At 42.1% G+C, this 24,464-nt stretch overlaps 1 protein-coding gene across 4 annotated transcripts in view; it reads left to right on the top strand.

Moving 5' to 3' along the window:
• The first annotated feature begins 11,095 nt into the window (after positions 1 to 11,095).
• Positions 11,096 to 24,464, top strand: part of LOC141248978 (ecto-ADP-ribosyltransferase 5-like) — a 186,485-nt gene continuing 173,116 nt past the window's right edge. For 3 of the 4 annotated variants that reach the window (XM_073669516.1, XM_073669514.1, XM_073669517.1), the window contains exons 1-2: positions 11,096 to 11,243; positions 12,632 to 12,728. In XM_073669516.1, coding sequence (XP_073525617.1) covers positions 12,681 to 12,728 — 48 coding nt within the window. In that variant the 5' untranslated portion in view covers positions 11,096 to 11,243; positions 12,632 to 12,680. The remainder of the gene's footprint in view (positions 11,244 to 12,631; positions 12,729 to 24,464) is intronic. The other variant, XM_073669515.1, reaches the window with a different exon arrangement.

Below are 24,464 nucleotides of genomic sequence, written 5' to 3'. Positions count from 1 at the left end.
GGAAGAAAAGCCCAGAAAAGACTGTTCGTGCCAAAAGACTCCTCAGAACTTCCGGAAGGCCTAGTTCATGGTGAGACTGTGCTTATGATTCCTACAGGTGGGTTTGCTCAAGTGACAGTACCGGTGATGAATACCAAAATTAGACTGGATCCAAAGACTGTGTTAGGTCACATCGAAACCGTTAAAACGGTATATGCAGCCAGTATGAAACCCGCCCAGGGGTCTACCATGAATTCAGTCTCCCCACCATGGAACAGAAGTTGCCCAGGGGAGAAAATTGCACGACCCACCTCAGGGTCCTGGGATCCCCCAGTGCCCCTGGAACACTTGTGTGCTGAAGATTGAGCGGTAGCAAAACAGATGCTGAGAGAAGAGTGTCATGCGTTCTCCAAAGATGACTCTGATATATTGCAATATATCCCATCATTGCAATTGAAAATCAGTTTGAAACACACGGCCCCAGTAACCAGAAGTTACATGTCTGTGCCGAAACCATTACACCATGAAGTAAAAGAGTATTTACAAGATCTAATCAACAGAGGTTGGGTCCAAAAGTCGAAGTCGTCTTATTCTTCTCCTATTGTCTGTGTTAGGAAGAAGGATGGTACATTGAGACTCTGTTGTGATTACCAGGAACTAAACCGAAAGTCAGTACCTGATCGACACCCAATGCCAAAAGATTCAAGATATGCTGGAAAGACTATCAGGAAGCACCTGGTTCTCTGTCCTCGATCAGGGTAAGGCATACCACCAAGGGTTTGTTAAAGAGTCCAGTAGACCCTTGACAGCATTCATCACACTGTGGGGATTATATGAGTGGATCCACATACCGTTTGGGCTCAGATCAGCTCCAGCAGAATTTCAGAGGAGCATGGAGACCTACGATATTAGTGTTGTTTTTTATATCTTTCAATGCTAGTTTTTCTTTTCTTGTAAGATTACTATAGGTCGATGTTTCTCTTTGATTATCCATCTTGGTAAGTTCCTCTTCCACCTCATCTTGAAAATGATCCAGTACCTGTGGTCTGGACTGTAGGGGATAATAATTAGATTTTTTGGTTTTAAAAAACACTTTATCTGGCTGACTCACTGGCAGGGAATCAGCACCCATTTCTCTCAATAGAATAGTTTTTTGCAGTTCAGAAAAAGACCGTATAGTAGCATCAGCTATACATTCATATATTTCATTGGTATATATTGTGTTTCCTATACTTATTACTGTTTCCAACATGCAGAATCTACACTGATCAGCTAATTTGTTTCCATTTTCTTGCCAGAAACTTCAATGTCAGGACTTTTATTATAACGTCTGTAGCATTAAATAACCACAAAAAGAAAAAAGCCTGTCTCCAACTTGGAAACGAAGATGTAACACCTGAACGTCACAAGAATTAATTAGTTAACTGATTGGACTTCCTTTGTCAGTTTGCTGTTCTATTGTATTTATACCCTGCTTGCATTCCAATGTATGTACCATGATTAAGGCTTTTCTAAGCCGAAACGCGTAGTGGTTTTTTTACTCTGTTTGCCCACATGGTGTGAATTGGCTCTTTTTGTAAGTGCATTTTTTATGGAACTATCATTCTTCAAATAAATGGAAATTTTAATTACACCACATCGCTGGAGTCTCCTCACTCGCTGGATTTTGGTCTGAAGTTGGATGAGAATGTGGTACACAGCAAAGCCTTCCGCGAGCATGTTGAACACGTGAGGACCGTATTACAGCGGTATCAACAACGCGGAGTTAAGTTGACCCCAAAGAAGTGTGAACTGTTCAAAAGGCAAGTCCGATTTCTAGGGAAAATTGTGTCCGGAGAAGGATATACCATGGACCCAGCAGAAATCCCTCCGGTACTGGCCTTAAAAGACAAGCGTCCCTCTACCATCGGGGAGTTGAGGCAGATCTTCGGATTCCTCTCCTACTATCGTACTTACATTCGGAACTTCTCCAGGATTGCCGCCCCGCTAGACCTCCTCTTGGGGGGGATGACAGTCAACAACTCCCACGGAGAAAAAGGAGAACACAGGTAGGACCGGGCTTAAAAGAAACAACGTCGTTTCATCCCAATAGCCCATTCTCTGGACAGCAGACCACCAGGAGGTATTGGAAGAAGTAGTAGACTACCTGGTAAAACCACCCATCTTGTGATATCCACAAAAAGTATGCAGCGGCCTACCTAGATGACATCGTCAAATTCAGCCAGGACTGGGAAAATCATCTTGGAAAAGTTCAAGCCATAATTGATGCCCTAAGGAAGGCGAGCTTTACCATCAACCTGAAGAAATGTGCCATGGGGATGGAGGAAGCCAAGTACCTATGGTACGTGGTTGGTAGAGGGGAAATAAAACCACAAATAAATAAGATCGAGGCAATCTTGACCTGGCCACAGCCCCTCTCGAAGAAGCAGGTCAGGGCATTTCTAGGCATCGTGGGCTACTATTGAAGATTTGTCCCTAACTTTAACCTGACAGCAGCCCCGCTGACAGATCTTCTGAAAGGGACGAAGTCGGCCATGGCCAAGTGGTCCTCAGAAGCTGAAGCGGCCTTCCAGGAATTGAAACTGGCCCTCTGTAAACAGCCAGTCTTGGTGGCGCCCAACTTCTCCAAAGAGTTTGTGGTTCAGACGGATGCATCGGATGTCGGGCTGGGAGCAGTCTTGTCCCAGGAGATTAACGGAGAAGAACACCCTGTAATATACCTCAGTCGGAAACTCTCCACTTGTGAGAAGAACTACTCCATAGTGTAAAAAGAATGTTTGGCCATCAAGTGGCATTGGACACTCTGAGGTATTACCTGTTAGGTAGAAGATTCAGGTTAATGTCGGACCATGCCCCAATGAGGTGGATGCGAGAAAAGAGGAACAATGCCCGAGTAACTAGGTGGTTCCTAGCCCTGCAAGATTTTAGTTTCCAGGTAGAGCATAGGCCTGGGAAACAATATGGGAATGCTAATGCCCTGTCAAGGGTCTATTGTATGGTGGCAGAAGGTGACAAGCTCCCCGACTTTGGGCGGGGAGAGTATGTAAGGTTGCTGCCAGGCAGGTCATCGACGGGAAGTATGTGTCCCCAAAAGTACCAAGCTTCGGTGATGTAGGACCCAGAGAAGCAGGTTCCAGCACACATAGTGCTGAGAGGGATTTAATGGGCCTGGATTACAGGGCCGGGTTTTACGAGCAGCTGAAAGAGCTGGGGGGGAACAGCTGCTCACTTACCTCCAGTCCAGGTCTTGGAAGACCTGATTTAAGGCAGCGGCGCCTGTCTCAGTGGGCTGTGTGTGTTGGGCAAGGTGAGCAGACCTTGTATGTGCTGCTCAGACTCTGCAGGAGGCAGAGAAAAGCACCTTGTTTAAACGGCTGAGGCCGCGCTGCATGGACTGGTTATTTTGAGTTTTCTTCTGTTATACCCTTTGTGCTAGAGAGAGGCTGTTATGTTTTGTTTTCCTGGTTGGTTTATGGACCTTTAATAAACCACCAGTTTGTATTGGAACCTGCGGACTGCATTCCTGTGTGAACCTGCGCCTACCCGAGAGCTGATCCATCACAACACTTATAATTTTTTCTCTGTTTTTACATGATACTGTATGGCAAAGTGAATGAAAGTGAATGCTGGCATTCAACACTATAAATCAGACGCCTCCCTGATGGTTTTACATGATGAATAAATATCTGCATGCATATCTCAGCATTTAAGATGCCAAGATATTGCCAACAGTGAGAACCGGAGACGCAGTGGTCGGCCGAAGAAAATTATTGAGATCCTTACCCATCATGTAATACTATCAGGAGGCGTCTGATTGGTTCCAGATTTATTCTCCCAATATACAGTCAATGTCATTAAGAGAGAGGAGTCCTGGGGGTGATGATCCGGAGCCCTGATCTGCCATCATCCCGTCTGTCTGGGATCACATGAAGAGACAGAAGGCACAAGCCTCAAACACAGAAGATCTGGGGTCCATTCTCCAAGATGTTTAGAACAACCCCCTGCAGAGATCCTCCATAACCAGTGTACAAATGTCGAGAAGAAGTGATGAGGGCGGTCACCAGATACTGATGATGGAGGCGACGGGCGATCACCAGATACTGATGATGGAGGCGACGGGCGGTCACCAGATACAGATGATGGAGGCGACGGGCGGTCACCAGATACTGATGATGGAGGCGACGGGCGGTCACCAGATACTGATGATGGAGGCGACGGGCGGTCACCAGATACAGATGATGGAGGCGACGGGCGGTCACCAGATACTGATGATGGAGGCGACGGGCAGTCACCAGATACTGATGATGGAGGCGACGGGCGGTCACCAGATACTGATGATGGAGGCGACGGGCGGTCACCAGATACTGATGATGGAGGCGACGGGCGGTCACCAGATACAGATGATGGAGGCGACGGGCGGTCACCAGATACTGATGATGGAGGCGACGGGCGGTCACCAGATACTGATGATGGAGGCGACGGGCGGTCACCAGATACAGATGATGGAGGCGACGGGCGGTCACCAGATACTGATGATGGAGGCGACGGGCGGTCACCAGATACTGATGATGGAGGCGACGGGCGGTCACCAGATACAGATGATGGAGGCGACGGGCGGTCACCAGATACTGATGATGGAGGCGACGGGCAGTCACCAGATACTGATGATGGAGGCGACGGGCGGTCACCAGATACTGATGATGGAGGCGACGGGCGGTCACCAGATACAGATGATGGAGGCGACGGGCGGTCACCAGATACTGATGATGGAGGCGACGGGCGGTCACCAGATACTGATGATGGAGGCGACGGGCGGTCACCAGATACTGATGATGGAGGCGACGGGCGGTCACCAGATACTGATGATGGAGGCGACGGGCTGTCACCAGATACTGATGATGGAGGCGACGGGCGGTCACCAGATACTGATGATGGAGGTGACGGGCGGTCACCAGATACTGATGATGGAGGCGACGAGCGGTCACCAGATACTGATGATGGAGGTGACAGGCAGTCACCAGATACAGATGATGGAGGCGACGAGCGGTCACGAGATGCTGACGATGTAGGCGACGGGCAGTCACCAGATACTGATGATGGAGGCGGCAGGCGGTCACCAGATACTGATGATGGAGGTGACGGGCGGTCACCAGATACTGATGATGGAGGCGACGGGCGGTCACCAGATACTGATAATGGAGGTGGAATGTGGTCACCAGATACTGACGATGGAGGTGGAATGCGGTCACCAGATACTGACGATGGAGGTGGAATGCAGTCACCAGATACTGAGGATGGAGGCGACGAGCGGTCACCAGATGCTGACGATGGAGGCGACGGGCAGTCACCAGATACTGATGATGGAGGCGACGAGCGGTCACGAGATGCTGACGATGGAGGCAACGGGCAGTCACCAGATACTGATGATGGAGGCGGCAGGCGGTCACCAGATACTGATGATAGAGGTGATGGGCGGTCACCAGATACTGATGATGGAGGTGGAATGCAGTCACCAGATACTGAGGATGGAGGCGACGAGAGGTCATCAGATGCTGACGATGGAGGTGACGGGCAGTCACCAGATACTGATGACGGAGGTGACGGGCGGTCACCAGATACTGATGATGGAGGTGGAATGTGGTCACCAGATACTGACGATGGAGGTGGAATGCGGTCACCAGATACTGATGATGGAGGTGACGGGCGGTCACCAGATACTGATGATGGAGGTGGAATGTGGTCACCAGATACTGATGATGGAGGCGGCAGGCAGTCACCAGATACTGATGATGGAGGTGACGGGCGGTCACCAGATACTGATGATGGAGGCGACGGGCGGTCACCAGATACTGATGATGGAGGTGGAATGTGGTCACCAGATACTGACGATGGAGGTGGAATGCGGTCACCAGATACTGACGATGGAGGTGGAATGCAGTCACCAGATACTGAGGATGGAGGCGACGAGCGGTCACCAGATGCTGACGATGGAGGCGACGGGCAGTCACCAGATACTGATGATGGAGGCGACGAGCGGTCACGAGATGCTGACGATGGAGGCAACGGGCAGTCACCAGATACTGATGATGGAGGCGGCAGGCGGTCACCAGATACTGATGATAGAGGTGATGGGCGGTCACCAGATACTGATGATGGAGGTGGAATGCAGTCACCAGATACTGAGGATGGAGGCGACGAGAGGTCATCAGATGCTGACGATGGAGGTGACGGGCAGTCACCAGATACTGATGACGGAGGTGACGGGCGGTCACCAGATACTGATGATGGAGGTGGAATGTGGTCACCAGATACTGACGATGGAGGTGGAATGCGGTCACCAGATACTGATGATGGAGGTGATGGGCGGTCACCAGATGCTGACGATGGAGGCGATGGGCAGTCACCAGATACTGATGATGGAGGCTGCAGGCGGTCACCAGATACTGATGATGGAGGTGACGGGCAGTCGCCAGATACTGAGGATGGAGGCGACGAGCGGTCATCAGATGCTGACGATGGAGGTGATGGGCAGTCACCAGATACTGATGATGGAGGTGACGGGCGGTCACCAGATACTGATGATGGAGGTGGAATGTGGTCACCAGATACTGACGATGGAGGTGGAATGCGGTCACCAGATACTGATGATGGAGGTGACGGGCGGTCACCAGATACGGATGATGGAGGCAACGGGCGGTCACCAGATACTGATGATGGAGGCGACGGGCGGTCACCAGATACTGATGATGGAGGTGACGGGCGGTCACCAGATACTGATGATGGAGGTGAAATGCGGTCACCAGATACTGATGATGGAGGCGACTGGCGGTCACCAGATACTGATGATGGAGGTGACGGGCGGTCACCAGATACTGATGATGGAGGTGGAACGCGGTCACCAGATACTGATGATGGAGGCGATGGGCGGTCACCAGATACTGATGATGGAGGCGACGGGCGGTCACCAGATACTGATGATGGAGGCGACGGGCGGTCACCAGATGCTGATGATGGAGGTGACGGGCGGTTACCAGATACTGATGATGGAGGTGATGGGCGGTCACCAGATACTGATGATGGAGGTGGAATGCGGTCACCAGATACTGATGATGGAGGCGACGGGCGGTCACCAGATACTGATGATGGAGGTGACTGGCGGTCACCAGATACTGATGATGCAGGTGGAATGTGGTCACCAGATACTGACGATGGAGGTGGAATGCGGTCACCAGATACTGATGATGGAGGTGACGGGTGGTCACCAGATACTGATGATGGAGGCAACGGGCGGTCACCAGATACTGATGATGGAGGCGACGGGCGGTCACCAGATACTGATGATGGAGGTGAGGGGCGGTCACCAGATACTGATGATGGAGGTGGAATGCGGTCACCAGATACTGATGATGGAGGCGACTGGCGGTCACCAGATACTGATGATGGAGGTGACGGGCGGTCACCAGATACTGATGATGGAGGTGGAATGCGGTCACCAGATACTGATGATGGAGGCGATGGGCGGTCACCAGATACTGATGATGGAGGCGACGGGCGGTCACCAGATACTGATGATGGAGGCGACGGGCGGTCACCAGATGCTGATGATGGAGGTGACGGGCGGTTACCAGATACTGATGATGGAGGTGATGGGATGTCACCAGATACTGATGATGGAGGTGACGGGCAGTCACCAGATACTGATGATGGAGGTGATGGGCGGTCACCAGATACTGATGATGGAGGTGGAATGCGGTCACCAGATACTGATGATTGAGGTGACGGGCGGTCACCAGATACTGATGATGGAGGTGGAATCTGATCACCAGATACTGATGATGGAGGTGGAATCTGATCACCAGATACTGACGATGGAGGTGGAATGCGGTCACCAGATACTGATGATGGAGGTGACGGGCGGTCACCAGATACTGATGATGGAGGCAACGGGCGGTCACCAGATACTGATGATGGAGGCGACTGGCGGTCACCAGATACTGATGATGGAGGTGGAATCTGATCACCAGATACTGATGATGGAGGTGGAATCTGATCACCAGATACAGACGATGGAGGTGGAATGCGGTCACCAGATACTGATGATGGAGGTGACGGGCGGTCACCAGATACTGATGATGGAGGCAACAGGCGGTCACCAGATACTGATGATGGAGGCGACGGGCGGTCACCAGATACTGATGATGAAGGTGACGGGCGGTCACCAGATACTGATGATGGAGGTGGAATGCGGTCACCAGATACTGATGATGGAGGTGACGGGCGGTCACCAGATACTGATGATGGAGGTGGAATGTGGTCACCAGATACTGATGATGGAGGCGATGGGCGGTCACCAGATACTGATGATGGAGGCGACGGGCGGTCACCAGATACTGATGATGGAGGCGACGGGCGGTCACCAGATACTGATGATGGAGGCGACGGGCGGTCACCAGATGCTGATGATGGAGGTGACGGGCGGTCACCAGATGCTGATGATGGAGGTGACGGGCGGTTACCAGATACTGATGATGGAGGTGATGGGCGGTCACCAGATACTGATGATGGAGGTGACGGGCAGTCACCAGATACTGATGATGGAGGTGATGGGCGGTCACCAGATACTGATGATGGAGGTGGAATGCGGTCACCAGATACTGATGATGGAGGCGACGGGCGGTCACCAGATACTGATGATGGAGGCGACTGGCGGTCACCAGATACTGATGATGGAGGTGGAATCTGATCACCAGATGCTGATGATGGAGGTGGAATCTGATCACCAGATACTGACGATGGAGGTGGAATGCGGTCACCAGATACTGATGATGGAGGCGACGGGCGGTCACCAGATACTGATGATGGAGGCGACGGGCGGTCACCAGATACTGATGATGGAGGTGACGGGCGGTCACCAGATACTGATGATGGAGGTGGAATGCGGTCACCAGATACTGATGATGGAGGCGACGGGCGGTCACCAGATACTGATGATGGAGGCGACGGGCGGTCACCAGATACTGATGATGGAGGCGACTGGCGGTCACCAGATACTGATGATGGAGGTGACGGGCGGTCACCAGATACTGATGATGGAGGTGACGGGCAGTTACCAGATACTGATGATGGAGGTGACGGGCGGTCACCAGATACTGATGATGGAGGTGGAATGCGGTCACCAGATACTGATGATGGAGGTGACGGGCGGTCACCAGATACTGATGATGGAGGTGGAATGCGGTCACCAGATACTGATGATGGAGGTGACGGGCGGTCACCAGATACTGATGATGGAGGTGGAATGTGGTCACCAGATACTGATGATGGAGGCGATGGGCGGTCACCAGATACTGATGATGGAGGCGACGGGCGGTCACCAGATACTGATGATGGAGGCGACGGGCGGTCACCAGATACTGATGATGGAGGCGACGGGCGGTCACCAGATGCTGAAGATGGAGGTGACGGGCGGTCACCAGATGCTGATGATGGAGGTGACGGGCGGTTACCAGATACTGATGATGGAGGTGATGGGCGGTCACCAGATACTGATGATGGAGGTGACGGGCAGTCACCAGATACTGATGATGGAGGTGATGGGCGGTCACCAGATACTGATGATGGAGGTGGAATGCGGTCACCAGATACTGATGATGGAGGCGACGGGCGGTCACCAGATACTGATGATGGAGGCGACTGGCGGTCACCAGATACTGATGATGGAGGTGGAATCTGATCACCAGATGCTGATGATGGAGGTGGAATCTGATCACCAGATACTGACGATGGAGGTGGAATGCGGTCACCAGATACTGATGATGGAGGCGACGGGCGGTCACCAGATACTGATGATGGAGGCGACGGGCGGTCACCAGATACTGATGATGGAGGTGACGGGCGGTCACCAGATACTGATGATGGAGGTGGAATGCGGTCACCAGATACTGATGATGGAGGCGACGGGCGGTCACCAGATACTGATGATGGAGGCGACGGGCGGTCACCAGATACTGATGATGGAGGCGACTGGCGGTCACCAGATACTGATGATGGAGGTGACGGGCGGTCACCAGATACTGATGATGGAGGTGACGGGCAGTTACCAGATACTGATGATGGAGGTGACGGGCGGTCACCAGATACTGATGATGGAGGTGGAATGCGGTCACCAGATACTGATGATGGAGGCGACGGGCGGTCACCAGATACTGACGATGGAGGTGGAATGCGGTCACCAGATACTGATGATGGAGGTGACGGGTGGTCACCAGATACTGATGATGGAGGCGACGGGCGGTCACCAGATACTGATGATGGAGGCGACGGGCGGTCACCAGATACTGATGATGGAGGTGACGGGCGGTCACCAGATACTGATGATGGAGGTGACGGGCGGTCACCAGATACTGATGATGGAGGCGACGGGCGGTCACCAGATACTGATGATGGAGGTGACGGGCGGTCACCAGATACTGATGATGGAGGCGACGGGCGGTCACCAGATACTGATTGGATTTACATTTCTCTTTTCTTCATTCACTTGTATTCTGGTAATAGTAATAAGGCAATGTGATGTAACCTACAAGCCGCTATTCTGTGATATAATTTACTTTTCCCTTTTGCCTTTACCTTGTGTACAATAATTTGATATTATATTAGACTGTACTTTTTGGATGCTGAAATGGAAGCTTTTTTTCGGACATTTCTTGATCTTTGACGTCATCAGTCTTCTCCTCTATCTGGTCGGACCATCAGACGGTTTTTCTTTGACGCAGGTTACAAGTTCCCTTATTTCTTTAATTTTCCACAAAATTCACCCTGTGACATTTTGATAAATTTCAGATCACAAAGGAAGAGAAAAGAAGTCACGTTTCAAAAAAGTGACTTAAAAATTGCCTCCGATCCTGGTGTGAAGTCGCGGTGGCGACATTGCCCGTGTGTTGATACCATTGATCGCAGTGTATGGCGGCTCTGGATTGCGCAGGGTGCTGTGGTCGTGTATTTGTACACTGGTCCATGGCGCCCCCTAGTGTGCAGATAATAAGTGACACTGTGCGGCAGATAATGGGATGAGTGTTTGCCGCCACATTCCCCACATTCTTATCTGCGTCCCAGAATCCCATTGTTGTTCCTTCTATATTCAGAGTAACCTTTAAGAACAATGGAGCATTTGACTCCGATCTGTAGTGGGGCTCACTGAGCGCATCCTATAGACTCCATCCCACTACTGCCCATCTGCTATGAGACCGGCGCCCTTGATGAATCAGGTGAGACCCTCAATCTTTACTGCAGATGGGAAAACGGGGGTCACAGAATTGTAAGACTTTCATCCTAAAAAAGTCTTCATGTGGATGATGGAGGTCTCTGCCCTAAAGGAGAACTTGGACGGACATTGGATATCAACGCTAACCCCTCTAATATCCGAGACCACCAGGAATGTAAATATTAACCACTAAACCTCTCCAGACCCCCAGGAATTACTGACCACCTTCCCCCGTTCCTGACCATCTTCAGGGTTTATCGCACTTTTAATAACTCTAAAGATAATGCTCCGGTTGGAATATTCAGATACATTTTGCCTCTTTTGTTTGTGAAGTTTATTTTAATCTTATTCTATTTTTTATTTGCTGATATCGGGGGAAAAACGTCAAGAAAAAAATGAACTTCGGGGTCTTTTTTTGAGACCACAAAGGATGGATGAAAACATTTGTAATAATGCACCTCTTTCTTTTATTTTTATGTATTGGATACATTTTTGTTGTTCTTTTTTTGCTTTTTTTTTCATTTATTTTACACTCCGTGCCCCCCATAAGGTCTTTTACATATTGATACATCCTTTGTGTGGCGGATTTCCCTGTAGATTAGCCGCAATCTTCTAGGACCCCGCGGTTCCTGCTCCCTCCTTGCACCCGGAGATCACACAGTCACTGTGCCCGGAGGAGGAGGAGGCCATGTTTCTGCTCCCTCTGCTTTATACGCAGCGTTTGCGTAGTGTAGTGTATACAGCAGTCAGGAAGGCAGAGGTGACAATCTCCCATCTCTGCGGAGTCCGGCTGTGTCTGGCAGACCGCTCCCCGCTCCTGCAGGTGCGCAATCTCCTGAGGGCAGATTACTCCTCCTTACCTTTTTCGGGACCATTAGTGCAGAATAAAGTGCGGACCACCCGGATGTTTACAGTCTATGGGCATTCTGGAACTAGTTAACCACTAAGCCCCTCTAAACTTCCAAGGATGTGTGTATTAACCACTAAGTCATTCTGTAGTATCAGGGCTGTATGTATCAAGTGCTCTTCCATTGTAGACCACCAGAGGTGTATATATTTCTACTAAGCCATCAGTATATATATATATATATATATTAACCACTAAGTCACGTTAGATATCTGTACAGTATATCTATGTAACATGGCTTAGTGGTTAATATTCATAAAATATACCACCATGGATGTGTTAACTACTAAACCAACTTCCATCACCGTCCTTCTATACCACCAGCGATCTATGTATTAGCTAGTTTGTAAAAAGACACTGTAGCCCACCAGGGACGCATGCATTAACCGCTGAGCCATCGTAGACCACCGGAGACGTATGTTTCTATTAACCACTGACCCTCCCCGGTATATCGCATCATCTGTCTGCTTCTGCTTTATTTTCAGTTTGATAAGAAAACTGACGAGACGCCGCTGTGTAATCCTGGAGAAGAGAATGATCCGGGCGGCCATCACTGCCCTCTACCTGTGCTCACTGCCAGGGGTATCCATCTATTATATATATATCTATCATCTATCTATTATATACATATATATTATCTATTATCTATCATCTATCTATCTATTATCTATCATCTATCTATTATCTATCTATTATCTATCTACTATCTATCATCTATCTATTATCTATCTATTATCTATCATCTGTCTATTATCTATCATCTATTATCTATCTATTATCTATCATCTATCATCTATCTATCTATTATCTATTATCTATCTATTATCTCTCTATCATCTATCTATTATCTATCTATCTATTATCTATCTATTATCTATCATCTATTTATTATCTATCTATCATCTATCTATTATCTATCATCTATCTATTATCTATCTATTATCTATCATCTGTCTATTATCTATCTATTATCTATCTATCATCTATCTATTATCTATCATCTATTATCTATCTATCATCTATCTATCATCTATCTATTATCTATCTATCATCTATCTATTATCTATCATCTATCTATTATCTATCTATTATCTATCATCTATCTATTATCTATCATCTATCTATCATCTATCTATTATCTATCTATCTATTATCTATCTATCATCTATTATCTATTATCTATCTATTATCTATCTATCTATTATCTATTATCTATCTATTATCTATCTATCATCTATTATCTATCATCTATCTATCATCTATCTATTATCTATCATCTATCTATTATCTATCTATTATCTATTATCTATCATCTGTCTATTATCTATCTATTATCTATCTATCATCTATCTATTATCTATCATCTATTATCTATCTATCATCTATCTATCATCTATCTATTATCTATCTATTATCAATTATCTATCTATTATCTCTCTATCATCTATCTATTATCTATCTATTATCATCTATCTATTATCTATCTATCATCTATCTATTATCTATCATCTATCTATTATCTATCTGATATTTATTATCTATCTATTATCTATCATCTATCTATTATCTATTTATCTATCATCTATCTATCATCTATCTATCATCTATCTATCATCTATCTATTTATCTATTATCTATCTATCTATTATCTATCTATTATCTATCATCTATCTATCATCTATCTATCATCTATCATCTATCTATCATCTATCTATCATCTATCTATTATCTATATATCTATCATCTATCTATCATCTGTCTATTATCTATATATTATCAATTATCTATCTATTATCTCTCTATCATCTATCTATTATCTATCTATTATCATCTATCTATTATCTATCTATCATCTATCTATTATCTATCATCTATCTATTATCTATCTGATATTTATTATCTATCTATTATCTATCATCTATCTATTATCTATTTATCTATCATCTATCTATCATCTATCTATCATCTATCTATTATCTATCTATTATCTATCTATCTATTATCTATCTATTATCTATCATCTATCTATCATCTATCTATTATCTATCTATTATCTATATATCTATCATCTATCTATCATCTGTCTATTATCTATATATTATCTATTATCTATCTATTATCTATCATCTGTCTATTATCTATCTATTATCTATTATCTATCTATTATCTATTATCTATCTACTATCTATCTATCATCTATCTCTATCTATTATCTATCTATTATCTATTTTATCTATCTATTATCTATCTATTATCTATCTATTATCTATTTTATCTATCTATTATCTATCTATTATCTATTTTATCTATCTATTATCTATCATCTATCTATTATCTATCTATTATCTATCATCTGTCTATTATCTATCATCTATCTATCATCTATCTATATATCTATTATCTATTATCTATCTATTATCTATTATCTATCTATTATCTATCATCTATCTATTATCTATCTATCTATTATCTATCTATCATCTATCTATCATCTATCTATTATCTATCTATTATCTATCTATTATCTATCATCTATCATCTATCATCTATCTATCATCTATCATCTATCTATTATCTATCTATTATCTATTATCTATCTATTATCTATCATCTATCATCTATCTATCATCTATCATCTATCTATTATCTATCTATCTATTATCCATCTATTATCTATCTATTATCTATTATCTATCATGTATCTACTATATATATCTATTATCTATCTATTATCTATCTATTATCTATCTATCATCTATCTATCATCTATCTATTATCTATCTATTATCTATCATCTATCTATTATCTATCATCTATCTATCATCTAGCTATTATCTATCTATTATCTATCTATTATCTATCATCTATCTATCATCTATCTATCATCTATCTATTATCTATCTATCTATTATCCATCTATTATCTATCTATTATCTATCATCTATCTATTATCTATCTATTATATATCATCTATCTATTATCTATCTATTATCTATCATCTATCATCTATCTATCATCTATTTATTATCTATCTATTATCTATCTATTATCTATCTATCTATCATCTATCTATTATCTATCTATTATCTATCTATTATCTATCTATTATCTATCATCTATCTATCTATCATCTATCTATTATCTATTATCTATCTATTATCTATCTATCATCTATCTATTATCTATCATCTATCTATTATCTATCTATTATCTATCATCTATCTATTATCTATCTATTATCTATCTATTATCTATCATCTATCTATCATCTATCTATTATCTATCTATTATCATCTATCTATTATCTATCTATCATCTATCTATTATCTATCATCTATCTATTATCTATCTGATATTTATTATCTATCTATTATCTATCATCTATCTATTATCTATTTATCTATCATCTATCTATCATCTATCTATCATCTATCTATTATCTATCTATTATCTATCTATCTATCTATTATCTATCTATTATCTATCATCTATCTATCATCTATCTATCATCTATCTATTATCTATCTATTATCTATATATCTATCATCTATCTATCATCTGTCTATTATCTATATATTATCTATTATCTATCTATTATCTATCATCTGTCTATTATCTATCTATTATCTATTATCTATCTATTATCTATTATCTATCTACTATCTATCTATCATCTATCTCTATCTATTATCTATCTATTATCTATTTTATCTATCTATTATCTATCTATTATCTATCTATTATCTATTTTATCTATCTATTATCTATCTATTATCTATTTTATCTATCTATTATCTATCATCTATCTATTATCTATCTATTATCTATCATCTGTCTATTATCTATCATCTATCTATCATCTATCTATATATCTATTATCTATTATCTATCTATTATCTATTATCTATCTATTATCTATCATCTATCTATTATCTATCTATCTATTATCTATCTATCATCTATCTATCATCTATCTATTATCTATCTATTATCTATCTATTATCTATCATCTATCATCTATCTATCATCTATCATCTATCTATTATCTATCTATTATCTATTATCTATCTATTATCTATCATCTATCATCTATCTATCATCTATCATCTATCTATTATCTATCTATCTATTATCCATCTATTATCTATCTATTATCTATTATCTATCATGTATCTACTATATATATCTATTATCTATCTATTATCTATCTATTATCTATCTATCATCTATCTATCATCTATCTATTATCTATCTATTATCTATCATCTATCTATTATCTATCATCTATCTATCATCTAGCTATTATCTATCTATTATCTATCTATTATCTATCATCTATCTATCATCTATCTATCATCTATCTATTATCTATCTATCTATTATCCATCTATTATCTATCTATTATCTATCATCTATCTATTATCTATCTATTATATATCATCTATCTATTATCTATCTATTATCTATCATCTATCATCTATCTATCATCTATTTATTATCTATCTATTATCTATCTATTATCTATCTATCTATCATCTATCTATTATCTATCTATTATCTATCTATTATCTATCTATTATCTATCATCTATCTATCTATCATCTATCTATTATCTATTATCTATCTATTATCTATCTATCATCTATCTATTATCTATCATCTATCTATTATCTATCTATTATCTATCATCTATCTATTATCTATCTATTATCTATCTATTATCTATCATCTATCTATCATCTATCTATTATCTATCTATTATCATCTATCTATTATCTATCTATCATCTATCTATTATCTATCATCTATCTATTATCTATCTGATATTTATTATCTATCTATTATCTATCATCTATCTATTATCTATTTATCTATCATCTATCTATCATCTATCTATCATCTATCTATTATCTATCTATTATCTATCTATCTATCTATTATCTATCTATTATCTATCATCTATCTATCATCTATCTATCATCTATCTATTATCTATCTATTATCTATATATCTATCATCTATCTATCATCTGTCTATTATCTATATATTATCTATTATCTATCTATTATCTATCATCTGTCTATTATCTATCTATTATCTATTATCTATCTATTATCTATTATCTATCTACTATCTATCTATCATCTATCTCTATCTATTATCTATCTATTATCTATTTTATCTATCTATTATCTATCTATTATCTATCTATTATCTATTTTATCTATCTATTATCTATCTATTATCTATTTTATCTATCTATTATCTATCATCTATCTATTATCTATCTATTATCTATCATCTGTCTATTATCTATCATCTATCTATCATCTATCTATATATCTATTATCTATTATCTATCTATTATCTATTATCTATCTATTATCTATCATCTATCTATTATCTATCTATCTATTATCTATCTATCATCTATCTATCATCTATCTATTATCTATCTATTATCTATCTATTATCTATCATCTATCATCTATCTATCATCTATCATCTATCTATTATCTATCTATTATCTATTATCTATCTATTATCTATCATCTATCATCTATCTATCATCTATCATCTATCTATTATCTATCTATCTATTATCCATCTATTATCTATCTATTATCTATTATCTATCATGTATCTACTATATATATCTATTATCTATCTATTATCTATCTATTATCTATCTATCATCTATCTATCATCTATCTATTATCTATCTATTATCTATCATCTATCTATTATCTATCATCTATCTATCATCTAGCTATTATCTATCTATTATCTATCTATTATCTATCATCTATCTATCATCTATCTATCATCTATCTATTATCTATCTATCTATTATCCATCTATTATCTATCTATTATCTATCATCTATCTATTATCTATCTATTATATATCATCTATCTATTATCTATCTATTATCTATCATCTATCATCTATCTATCATCTATTTATTATCTATCTATTATCTATCTATTATCTATCTATCTATCATCTATCTATTATCTATCTATTATCTATCTATTATCTATCTATTATCTATCATCTATCTATCTATCATCTATCTATTATCTATTATCTATCTATTATCTATCTATCATCTATCTATTATCTATCATCTATTATCTATCTATTATCTATCATCTATCTATTATCTATCTATTATCTATCTATTATCTATCATCTATCTATCATCTATCTATTATCTATTATCTATCTATTATCTATCTATCTATCATCTATCTATTATCTATCTATTATCTATCTATTATCTATCATCTATCTATTATCTATCTATTATCTATCATCTATCTATTATCTATCTATCATCTATATATTATCCATCTATTATCTATTATCTATCTATTATCTATCTATTATCTATCTATCATCTATCTCTATCTATTATCTGTCAATTATCTATTTTATCTATCTATTATCTATCTATTATCTATCTATTATCTATTTTATCTATCTATTATCTATCTATTATCTATTTTATCTATCTATTATCTATCTATTATCTATTTTATCTATCTATTATCTATCATCTATCTATTATCTATCTATTATCTATCATCTGTCTATTATCTATCATCTATCTATCATCTATCTATATATCTATTATCTATTATCTATCTATTATCTATTATCTATCTATCTATTATCTATCTATCATCTATCTATCATCTATCATCTATCTATTATCTATCTATTATCTATCTATTATCTATCATCTATCATCTATCTATCATCTATCATCTATCTATTATCTATCTATTATCTATTATCTATTATCTATTATCTATCATTTATCATCTATCTATTATCTATCTATTATCCATCTATTATCTATTATCTATTATCTATCATCTATCTACTATATATATCTATTATCTATCTATTATCTATCTATCTATTATCTATCTATTATCTATCTATTATCTATTATCTATCTATTATCTATCTATTATCTATCTATCATCTATCTATCATCTATCTATTATCTATCTATTATCTATCATCTATCTATTATCTATCATCTATCTATCATCTATCTATTATCTATCTATCATCTATCTATCATCTATCTATCATCTATCTATTATCTATCATCTATCTATTATCTATCATCTATTATCCATCTATTATCTATCTATTATCTATCATCTCTCTATTATCTATCTATTATATATCATCTATCTATTATCTATCTATTATCTATCATCTATCTATCATCTATCTATTATCTATCTATCTATCTATTATCTATCTATTATCTATCATCTATCTATTATCTATCTATTATCTATCTATCATCTATCTATTATCTATCATCTATTATCTATCTATTATCTATCATCTATCTATCATCTATCTATCATCTATCTATCATCTATCTATTATCTATCATCTATCTATCATCTATCATCTATCTATCATCTATCATCTATCTATTATCTATCTATCATCTATCTATTATCTATCATCTATCATCTATCTATTATCTATCTATTATCTATCTATCATCTATCATCTATCTATCATCTATCTATTATCTATCCTCGGATGTTGGGCCCGGCATCGCCCGCACACAGTCGTTCTTCTGATTAGACAGGCGTCAGCTGATGGAGACGTAATGCTCGGGGCGGCCATGTCATTGGGGTATTCTGTGCGGCCGTGCAGGGGTCCGGAAGGTCAGGGGGCCACATCCAGCTCCACAGTAGGTGGGATTGGAGCTATCGGACTGCAGCGCCCTCTTCTGTTAGCTCCTGGTAATGACACTTCGCCACCAGCGTCTGACCACAATGAGGCGTGTGACACGTTGCGAGCGCCTCCGTCCACCTTGTGATGACATTTTGTGACTTTTCAAAGCTTTTCCTCCAGAACTCTGAAGCTTTGATGAATCGGCCCAGTGTTTCTTGCTGGGGAGTATTTCTGTAAATGGCTTTATTTTTATAACTAGCAGGAGTCCAGCCTGTGAGGACGTTACTGTGTGCACAGATCCCTACAGAAACGTCTGCTGTTTGATGCTTATAATATACAACACGTTACATTTATTCATTTACGATCCATCTAGTAATCCAAAAAAATATTTAACAAATGGAGCAGAAACAAAGCAGGTTGAGGATCCGGCCGGGGGCTGCAAAGTGTCACCCAGCAAGACCCTCTATCACTGAACCCCCGACCATTACTGCCGGGATCTCCATCTTGTGTGATTACCGCCTGATTACACGAATGTGATCTCTCTATAAACTCTGAATTTGCTTGACAAAGCCTCTCGTGCTCTCGAGCCAAAACATTGCCGCCTGTTCACATTGGCCAATAAATCCAGCAGTTCTTTGCAGGGAATCTCCTATGGAGCTGCGCAGTGCCTCTGCGTCTTCATGTACCATAGATCGGTGGGCCGACGCCTCTCCCTGCACTTTTTCTGGTATTGCTTCATTTTTTTGTTCTATCTATTTTTCTAGCCTCAGTAAAAAAAATATGGACCCGGGACCCTTACAGCATGTTGGTCAGATGTACGGCCCTGTGCAGCGCTCTAGATCCTATAAAGTCATTTATTTTTGCCTTTTACTCTTAAAAAAAAAAAAGAAAAACTACAGATGAAATATATAAATCTCACAGAAAACACAGACTGTGGGGACCCCCAACCAAACCCCGACGCTCAGCCCCCCTTTCCTTGACAATACAATCATGTAAGTCTTACAACTGGATGGGCGAGGATCGGTCACAGCTTTATTAACTCTTTATACTCATTCCATTAGAAAGGCATTTTATTTTTGTTGCAGCATGCCCTGGGTCTCCACTCCGGCAAGTTGGCCAACAAGTGTAACTCTCCAACATGTCCTTTCTATTTCCAGGCCATGGAGGATCCTGCGTACTCGTATGCAGGACTCTGACCCCCACCCATCACTCTTAACGCTTGTTCCACTCCGTCCTGGAGTCCTGACAGGAATATGTCCAGTCCAATATCCATTAAGTGAACACCGTCGGGCCGTATGAGGCCTGCTTTATCTCCTTCCAGTTGTCGGTGTCGTATCACTACACTGCCTCTGTCTCTTCTAAATTTTGCCATCCGAATATTTATTACCCGCCTTGTCCGTTCAATGGCCGTGATGTCTCGCGCACCTTGCCATACCGCTCTCGGCACCATCTCCGACCATACTATCGTTAGTTTTGAGAAAAATTCTCTGAAGCGCTCAGTGTCTAGCTTCATTATTGCCATTAGTTATGCGCTCTTGTAATGACCGAGGTCATTTCCCCCGGCATGTATCTGACGCGCCCCCTGGCCCGTGGGGTACCCGGAGCCGGGCCGGTAGACGCTGGGGGTTGTAGTCACAGTGGCGGTGAGAGGGTCCGTGACCCAGGGCGGTCAATCCAAGGGTAGTATCTGTGTATAGGTTATATATAATGTCCGACAACGCCACCTGTGGGGTGCGGCTAATGAGGCCGCTGCTGCGGAACAGTCCTCTGAAGCTGGTGGTTTGGCAACACGGGTGGTATAACTCCCCACAGGAAGAGTGTAGCTTCAGGGCAGTGCGTGTGGATGATGGTGGTTATTGTGCAGGGAGTCAGTAATAAACACGGAGTCAATGGGATGCAGTCTCAGGTACTTTACTCACAGTTGTTTCATGCCAAGTCATCACTGCAGATCACGACTTCCCCCGTCGTCCTGTGTTTACTCAGTGAGGGGCTCAGTCCACCCCCAGGTAGCTCCAGAGTATTTAGCAGGACCCCTTCTGTCTCCTCTCCCTGGCCTTCTCCCTGCACCTCACACCTAGTGACTCCAATCTGGTACCCGCGGGTCTTGGCGGGCGACGTAGGTTCCGTCCCCTGGGTCCTATGTGGCCACCTTCTTAGTGAGACTGGTGTGGACTTTTGGCTAACGGTACATAAAGTGCTGCAGCCTCCGGTTTCTAGTTGAGCCTTGCAGTTCTGCACTAGTTGAGGGACCGGTACCCCTTATCTGGCCTGACCCCTCTACCTCCTGATAGCAGCGGGCATACGGGTGGCTTGCTGCACAGCCCGTACCCCTAGGGTCCCTTCACTCCTCATTCCTGGAGCCGTCCTGGTCCCTCTCCTCTCAGACTTGGGCCTCACAGGCTAGGCCCGCCTCTGGAGCAGAGCTCATACAGAGCCTCTGCTCCTGTCACTTCTCCTCCTCTGACTGAACTGAACTCTGATCTAAGATGGTGTCTCTATTTTATACTGCTCCTACTCAAGTGCTCCCAGGATCTACTTCCTCCACTACATGGTTCCCCCTCTCTAGGTGGTTCCCCCCACTCCAGCCAGGGATCAGGGACTGTGCTCTCCCATAGGAGCAATCTCGCCCTGTCCCCCAGAAATGTGGTGTAGTGAATGCGGGTGTTAGGGTCCCGAGCCATACTCCTTCCTTACCTGAGAGTGAGATACCACACCTCTGGATGAGATGCAGTACCTCTGTGGCGACCGAACCCTCAGGGGCACCACATATCACTAATATGACCGGACCTGTCACCTCTCTCCCTATCTCAATCACCTCCATTAGTACCTGTGGCCATAGCAGGCCTCTAATACCTCTCCAGTTGAAATATGTGTTATGAAACTCTAATTTCCTCCCGCCTGGGCAGACTTTCGCCCTTTTTTCTGGCCAATATATATACGAGTGGCCTATCACCCACACTGTTGGCTTAGCGTCACCTGTAAAAGAAACAAACCACGTTAGGATAACAAGTCCGGTCTTATGTATCTCGCCAAACACGTGGATCGCCATCTCCCTATCCTCTGAAGTTTCTGACAGTCCTGCTCTTGCTGCTTCCGTGGCCGCGCCTATGCGGAATGAGTGTGTCCCGTAATCTTTAGGGTGGTTCCCTCCCGATGTTATGCATTTATTAAATATAGGTTGGAACTGGTATCTTGATAATGGCGTTCCATCAATGTGTGATAGGAAGAAATTACTTTGTGATCTGATGGTTAGATATGTTTTTACTATTGTTACCCGACTCAGTGTACCGTTTGTGGGCTGTAGAAGTACCCAAGTGCCCCTGCCCGCTGGAACCGTTTTCGATTGGCGTATGCGTAGACGTATTGCATTATTGGCTATGACTACGTCCTGGTGTAATAAGCCTCCACTGGTGGTAATTTTGGATTGAGGGACTAATTCGCTCATGCATAGCGCCCCGAAGAAGGCGATCACAAATGCAGTAGACAGTAGTGTTGCTTCAAATTGTGAGTGTCATGTTAATGGTGTTAGGGATATGATGTGAGAAATCAGTTTTAGTGACACGGGACGGGACGTCTACACTCCTGACTTGGCTGACCCCTTTTCCACCCTTTTATGGATTGTCTGATGATGAATCTCTTTGTCACATCTCCCCAATTCAGTAGTTGGAAGTGAAATGCTACTCCGGTCAGACACCGCTGCGCTGACGCTCCTGATATGCCCCTCATCATTAGCTGGTGGAGAAATTCTATGGTGACTTGTAATCTGGCTTGTTCACATTGGTCAACCCGTCTGCCTGCTACTAGCCGTGTCCACTGTTCCCATGCCTTACCGTATGCTTGCCACGTTGACGGGGCAACTGACGCTCTGATTAATGGCATCAACTATTCGCCACTAGATCCCATAGGGAGGGTGGGCAACTGTTGCCCGATGGGTGGGCGTTGTGGAAGAGCTCTGTGAAAATCTGCCAATTGAATTGTGATAAAGCGTTAGCAGCAGCGTTAGACCCCTCAGCATAGTGGCTAGCGCGGACCCATACATTGTGTTTTAGGCACAGGAATGCTAGCCGGCGTAGTAGGCCTAGCACTGGGAGAGACGATGATGCCATCTTGTTTATGCAATGCGCTAGGCTGGTGTTAGTTGTCATGAATCATATATATTTTTGTTCGCTAGGTACGTGACCCATATTTCTATGGCTACCACTATTGGAAAGATTTCTAGTAGTGTGTGGTTTTTTGTTAACCCTTGTTCCAACCAATACGGAGGCCATAAGCCTGTGCACCACTGGTTATCTAGTATCGCTGCATATCCGCCCGCTTCTGCCGCCCCGGTGAATAATCTTAGTTGAATGTTGGACTGTTCTGCTGACATAAATAACGTGTGACCGTTGAATGATTGTAAGAAGTTTTTCCACACCTCTAAGTCCGCCCGAAGCCGCCTGCTGATTCTGATTCTATGACTCGGTTTTAATGCACTTTTTGTTGCAAGGGATAAACGGCGAGAAAAAAATCTTCCAACTGGCATCACCCGGCTCGCAAACACGAGGAGCCCTAGTAACACTTGCATCTGTTGTAGTGTTACTTTCCATACTGCGCAAAAAA

This window comes from Phyllobates terribilis, unplaced genomic scaffold, assembly GCF_046119375.1.
Source record: "Phyllobates terribilis strain yellow unplaced genomic scaffold, ASM4611937v1 Scaffold_2__4_contigs__length_985480577, whole genome shotgun sequence".
NCBI lineage: Eukaryota > Metazoa > Chordata > Amphibia > Anura > Dendrobatidae > Phyllobates > Phyllobates terribilis.
This window is presented reverse-complemented; position numbering and strand designations above follow the sequence as displayed.